The sequence below is a fragment of the Nicotiana tabacum genome, chromosome 22, assembly GCF_000715075.1.
Source record: "Nicotiana tabacum cultivar K326 chromosome 22, ASM71507v2, whole genome shotgun sequence".
Classification (NCBI taxonomy): Eukaryota; Viridiplantae; Streptophyta; class Magnoliopsida; order Solanales; family Solanaceae; genus Nicotiana; species Nicotiana tabacum.
The window spans coordinates 6263965-6271130 of NC_134101.1; the positions used below are offsets into that span (position 1 = coordinate 6263965).

The window sequence follows — 7166 nt, forward strand, 5'->3', positions numbered from 1 at the left end:
AGACAACATGCTCACAACAATCCTAACCTCAAAAACCGACTCAATGTCACTATGCACTCATGGCTTGAACACCCAACATCATAGAGAAGTCTAATAACGTTACCTATCCCTCGTGAAACCATGTGCCCTCACAACAAGAACAAGAGAGCGAGTTCAATCCACACATTCGAATCTCATGATCAAATATATTTTAATGACTCACATATATCAAAGAAAATCGCTCACTCTCACAAAGAAGTCACATGCATGAAATTAGTACCATAGGCTTGCCCTTAATGTAAATCTCTACTAATGTAAGCTCGCTCAATCTAAAATCAATTAGGACTTTTTCATGGTTGTAATGTGGGCTAAGGGACGGGTAGGATATATTTAAGGAATAGTGACTCACCCTCCTAAGCACTTTAATACATCACAAAATTACTTTAAGCATTTTTTTTCTTCAACCCCACTTCAATTTCACAAACAATATCACCCCCAAAACAGTCCCTTTTTCTTTAAGCACTACTTTAGTTCATACCCACTAGCAAGAACAAGATAACAATTTATTCATTTATATTTTTCTTTCTTTTTTTTTTCCAGATTTTTCTCTTTTTTTTTTCTTTTAATTTTCGCTAGTGGTGTATTATTTTACAAAATAAGTGCACCCTTCTTTCTTTCATTGGTTCCACTCAAAAGTCACCCCACACTTAGTCTCTTCTTACTTCTTTTAGCGCTCATCTAATAATTAAAGTGCTTTAAGAGGTAAAAGGATCAAAACAATGTCAATTAAGAATAAAAAGGGTATAGGCTTGTAATGTGGGTACCAAATAAAGGTCTACAGGCTCAAAAGGGTTAACTAGGGATAGATTTTATTTGTGATAAGCAATAAGCTCAAAAAGATCAAAGAAATCCTAAAATTATTTTTCAAACCGAGCATCACCTAAAATTTCGCTTCAACTCACATACCGGGCAAGTTCTAGAAACAAGTACAATACATGGACAACACAAAAAACCTCACCACACATGGCACATGACTCACTAAGGACGATCACATTCCGACTCTCAAGCAATGCAAGTATTCACGGAGCCACGAGATATTAAGTATTAAACACAAGGTGAACATAAGTCATGTAAACGAGACATAGGCGCCACAAAACATGCTATCCAATTTAACAAGGCATCATCAATAAATTCAAATCATACAGAAGATACTACACATGCGAAAGTATAAATATGTTACTATCAAACAAGTCAAGGGCGCCTAGGTTTATCATTCTTGCTCCTTTTATTCCCTAAATTCCTAATCTACTCGGAAAGAAAAAAACTACCCGGTTCAAACTACATCCCATGGAAAAGAACCGAGGCACAAAGAAAAACCACAGGAAATTATTACTACCTAAAGAAAGCTAAAAGACATATTTTGAATTTTTGTTTAGACTTTAATCCCTCAAGAAAACTGTCTAGGAGATCAATCGTCGGGAAAAGTCCAATTTTTCTACTTTTTCGTTTTGTTTTTTAATTTCTTTTTTTTTCACAAAAGCTACTACACTTAAGAATGAGTACTATAACTAAGCTAAAATAGCACAGAAACTCATCCAAACGATCTCCTCACCCCACACTTAAAATTTTGCAATGTCCTCAATGCATATTATAAATAATAAGAGGGTAAACGAGACTCCCTGGTAGGCCAAAGGCCGACGCAATAGCGGCTCACGAGGTGCTCAGACTTCCCCCAGGCATCGTCCTTTGTGTGGGCACCCCACACTTAGTCCTCACCATCTATCTCGCTTTTGCACTCTTCTAATGGCTTTGCTTCCTATGCTCATAATCTTACAAAACAAAAATAAATACTACAAAATAATAAAAATAAAATAAAATAAAAAGTAAACAAAAATAAAAGAAAGCAGTAACGCTGGGTTGCCTCCCAACAAGCGCCTGATTTAACGTAGCGGCACGACGTGAACCACTTTTTGCCTCCACCTCGAACTTATGAATTGAGCCCCTAACATGGCATCCAGTTTGCGGCTATGCTCCAGTGGTGGGGCTATAAAGATAACCAGGCCAAGTAATAAATTTTTCACTCTACACTTCTCGGCCTTTAGATGAGGAATGTATTTTTTGCTTTTTGGCATGACAAATTCAAAAATATAGGCATCATGTTCCTCTTCCATTGACTCCTCCAAAGGCTTAGATGACTCGATTTTCATGTCATCATCCAAATACAATGTCGAAAAATGTTTAGAATAAGGACCAACACGCCCCAACTTTAGAATTGTATTACTATTTATATCCTCATATGTGCACACATTAGAGTCTTCAAATATAACATTATCTGCTACCTCGCATGGCTCTAGTGTACTTTTCTTAACATGGGCATCATCAACAGAAATATGCTCGAATGATTGGCTCTCCACTTTTAGCTCCTCAATTTGGTGTATAAGCTCATTTTCAGCTTCTGACAACTCATTACTATTTTGTTGGGCGATAGACGCAACAACCTTTGCATTTAATTTATCTTGCAAGTCGTGAATAGTAGTGACAAATTTATAGATCCCTTGTCCCAGTTTAGATCTTCCCTCTATAAAGTATCTCATCCCATCAGTAAGTTCCTCATGTTGAGCTTCATATATTTCTGACTTTTCAGCCTGTTCTGCCAGCCAAGTTTGGCTCAAAATCTCCTCTTTTTCAAAAATTTTCTCTTGCTGGTACTCGCTCTCTTCATTCAATTCTTCCATATTGGCCTTCATTCTTGTTATTGCTGCCCTCATTCTTTTTATATCTTTTTTGAGTTCATCCTGTTGCTCTGCTACTTGCCTCAGAATATCCCTAATATATGCATCAGGCTCCATATCCTGCACTTCATTGCCCCTATCAAACTCAGAAACATCATTAGAAAGATCATAATAAGGGCTCAGAGAAGGATGAACAAAATTAGGACAACCATCCCAATGGCCATCTTGACCACCACACATATTACAAATATTCCACTCAAAGGATTGAGATTGTGCGCACAACCCGCTCCTGGGAACATTCTGACAATTTTTTCACCAGTGGGGTCCTCCACAATATGGACAAGGATCATCAAAATAAGAATAACCATCATTCGAACAATTTTTATTCCAAGATGCCATGCTAAAATAAATAAAAAATACTAACTAAAATAAAATAATAAAAAAAACATGAATAGATAAAAAAAATATCTAATCTAAAAAAATAGCAAATTTCTAAGTCCCCGGCAACGGCGCCAAAAACTTGTTGCCACCAAACACACTCACGCAAGTATACGCGGTCGTCAAGTAATAAAGTGACTAAAAGTCGGATGTCGAACCCACGAGGACTTATGATTAACTATTAACTAAATTAGACTATCCCAATTATCTAAACAAGAATTAAATCTAAAAATATTTTATTCTAAACTAATTAAATAAGAAAAATATAAATAATAAACTTTGAACAGAGAAAGAGCAGATTTTAATGATATCAATGTAATGAAAACGATCTAGGGTTATGGGCTATCTAATAATCCTATTGTATTCTTCAATTGAATTGACCGACTAATTTATCTAGCTTATTGGTTGACAGGGTTAATGCTCATAAGAATCTGTCGAGTTCTTACTCGCCTATTCAAGCTAACCTAACGCATATATGTCTATGGAGTTAGAATCAACAAGAACGCATTTATAATTCCTGTAAATCAACCAAGCAAGGCAATTAGGTATATGTCTATCCTAACTACGAATCCGTTCCTCGATGCCCGAGTTCAAGAACTTGCCCTACTCAATCCTATATGCAATATAGAATTCCCACTTTCGAGTTCAATTCTAGATTCGTAGATAGTATTCAATTGGTGATCAAGCAATTAAATAATTAAGCGCAAGATTGAATAAATAAACTAATATGATAAATCAAGAAGTCAAAATCAATATCCGAATAACAATAGTCATGAAAGAACCACAACCCTAGAACGTGAAGTTTAGCTCCATATAGACATGGTAGCCAAATAACAAATCATACAAAGAAACATAAAAATTACTAAGTTTGGTGGGAGAAAGATGGAACTTGATGAATTCCGGCCTCCACAGCTTTGTCGTGGCTTTTTCCCCCTTCCCAATATGTTAGATGACCTAAAAGAGGCATTTTTGGCTTATATATTGCGTACCAAAGTCGTGGGCCAAAGTTCTCCTATTTCTAATCCAAATCAGCTTCAGGGATTGATGCTAGGGTGGATGCGTCGCATCCACCTCGTCCTCCACTTCTCAGCTTCGCATGCTAGGGTGGATGCTTCGCATCCACCCTTTGTTCCTCCATTTCTTAACTTTGCATGTGAGGGTGGACGCGACGCATCCACCCTTCTCTTCTACTTCCCAGTCTCGGATGCTATGGCGGACGCTATGGACCGACTTCACTGCTAAGGGTGCACGAAAGATGTAGTTTTTTAGGTTGGATGCGACGCATCCAACCCTTCTTCCTCTGGCTAGACCACCTTTTCTTCATATTTTGCACTTCAAACACCTTAAATCGTCACACATAACTTAATTAGTCATAAAACCAATAATTAAACCATGTTGGGAATTTTAAAGATCAAATAACATCAAGAAGTGGTTAAAACATGGGTAAAGTAACATCAACACATATCGAAATATGCCAAACATCAGTATAATAACTTAACATTTGTACAATTCCACGACCCAACAATAATATGCACGACATGCAATTTTGAGTGCAGAAAATCCAGCTTCTTTTGCTAAAGCTTCAAATTCTTGCTTTGTTCTTTCTTTCCCTCCATTAAACACAGTAATCATTAACATATCAGTACCAAATGAATGCTTAGAGAGAAGATTAGTCTCTGGATATTCTGGCTGTATTTGTTCTATTACCACAACCTTACCATTTTCTGGCAAAGCTCCCCAACAATTCTTCAATATTTTCAGGCAATGGTCATCATCCCAATCATGAAGTATCGCCTACAACATATACATTGACAGTGTAAAACAAATTCCATTATCGATATAATTTTGTAATTTGCTTCTATTTATTTTCTTGGTTATTAGATCATGTTTGTCACCAAGAGAATTAACCTGATGATGTAAAAAAATAGTTACACAGGTTACTTATAAGAAAATTGCAAGTAAACTTTTATGATATGTATTAAATAGTAACTTGGTAAAAATGACAACCAAGTTATTATCAAAGATTAAACTACACAACTAATATAATTAAAAGAATCTTTACAATACCAGTGTATATAAGTTAAATCTCCGTATCAATATGACAAAGAATACTGACCTTGAGAATGATTACCTCCCCTTTAGGAACGCTCTTAAACATATCTCCTCCGACATGCTCTATGCCTAATATAACAAGCAAGAGTTGAAGCTTAATTTGATCTTTCAATATCAATCAAATACAGCTCTAATTTTTTAAATATAAACGGGTTGTTTGGGACTAACAAGAAGATAATTAGTTCAAGAATATGATCCCTATTCAATTAATATGATTAGTAAGTAATTGGGAAAATAACAGTGTATAGCCGCTCTCAAAATAATAGCCGAAAATATATATATATATATATATATATATATATATATATATATATATATATATATATATATATACATTTTGTATGTTATATACAAAAATTATACAAATTTTATACACTTTTTCGGTTGTCAAATATAAATAGTTTCTGGTGCGGGCTAAAAGTGAAAAAAGCCCTTAGTAATTAAGGGAAATAAATTACCTGCATGGTTAGGAGCATCTTTGATGACATGGGGAAGGTCAAAATTAATACCCTTGATATTAGGATACTTGGAAATTATAGAAGCTAATGATACCCCAAGTCCACCTCCCACATCTATGACCTCTTTTACTCCTTGGAAGCCAGTGTAAGACTCAAGAATTCTCTTCATTTCAATGGAAGAGACGTTTTGCATAGCTTTATTGAACACCATATTGAATCTACTATCTTTTCCATGGTATTCAAATGCATGCATTCCATGAGCCTTGTTGAATGGTATTTCACCCTCTAGAATTGCATCTTTCAAATGAATCCTTAACAAGAAGTCAAAATATATCCAATCAACATAGATCTCGAATCACAAATGAAACAAGGATTTAACTTAAATAGACTAACAATATACAAAAGCTTTACACAATCAATGTATTTTGTCTTCTTGTAGCAAGTATGTGACTTGATAGTACAAAATTCTTATACGTTAGTGTATAGAAGTTAAACTCAATGAACTAAATATGAGAAAATATTAAATTGTACCAGGAATTAACAGCTACTCGATCAGTCGCCAATAGTAAAAAGGAAGCAAAAGATGATCCGTCTTTATCGGATATTAAACTCTTGCTCAAAGGTGTCAAATTGTATGATGTGTGAATTTTTCCATCATCATCCTTGGAAATGTTGGAAGTGAGAAAAGATTGGCTTGCAAGAAACCTTAGAATCCTTTCAAGAACAAGTGGGGCTTTAGGGTTTTTTGTGGGAAGTTGAGATGCAATATCATAGGAGGATAATTGACTATTTGCTTTTGCTATGATCTCAAACAAGCCAAGTTCTATGACAGCTTTCAAAACCATGTTAAGGATTAAACCAGTAGGAAGATGCATAGCCTTCATCATTGAATTTTCCTCTTCATTGGATATAACAATTTTATCCATGGATGAAGCCATGTTTACTTATATTAATAACAATGAGCTAATAACTCAAAGGCGTTCGGTCTGTTTTTTAGCAAAAATGGGGGTAGTATATGAATTTTACTAACACATGTTCTTCATCCAATATATATATAGGGAGTGAAAGTAAACTTTTCCAGTTTCACCAGTTCCCTTCCTAACCTTTTCTGTTTCATCAATTCCATTCCCTTAATGAACTATCTGCCTAATCTTTTTACTAATAAGCCTAATATTAATGAAGGTATATAGTGAGGGGTCTGATTAGGTAGAAGTAACTTTATCTTGTTTTTTATAGGCTGCTAACATGGAGTAATGTAAAAGTAGCACGAACGATTCTCGTTTTTTATTGAGTTTTAATTTGACACAACGCACTAAACCCATCTTGAATCGCTAAGATTAGATGATAGTATTAGCTTTTAAAGATGAGATATTTCTTGTATTTTTGGTTGGATAGGTTTTTGCTTGCATATCTAGTACAATCAAACCTCTATAAAACAGCCTCATTT

At 35.0% G+C, this 7166-nt stretch overlaps 1 protein-coding gene across 4 annotated transcripts; it reads right to left on the reverse strand.

The window, feature by feature from the left end:
• Positions 1-2193: 2193 nt before the first annotated feature.
• Positions 2194-6749, reverse strand: LOC107781704 (myricetin 3-O-methyltransferase 3). Of its 4 annotated transcripts, none has more exons than XM_075244961.1 (5): positions 6251-6749; positions 5720-6030; positions 5266-5330; positions 4868-4943; positions 2194-2847 (listed from the first exon to the last, which is right to left on the reverse strand). In XM_075244961.1, the coding sequence occupies exons 1-5, from the start codon at positions 6655-6657 to the stop codon at positions 2795-2797; spliced, it is 912 nt and encodes a 303-aa protein (XP_075101062.1). In that variant the 5' UTR covers positions 6658-6749; the 3' UTR covers positions 2194-2794. The 4 variants fall into 4 exon arrangements, with proteins under 4 accessions (XP_075101062.1, XP_075101064.1, XP_075101063.1 ...); XM_075244963.1 differs by lacking the exon at positions 2194-2847 and adding an exon at positions 4068-4491; XM_075244962.1 differs by lacking the exons at positions 2194-2847; positions 4868-4943 and adding an exon at positions 4068-4491.
• Between the last annotated feature and the right edge of the window lie 417 nt (positions 6750-7166).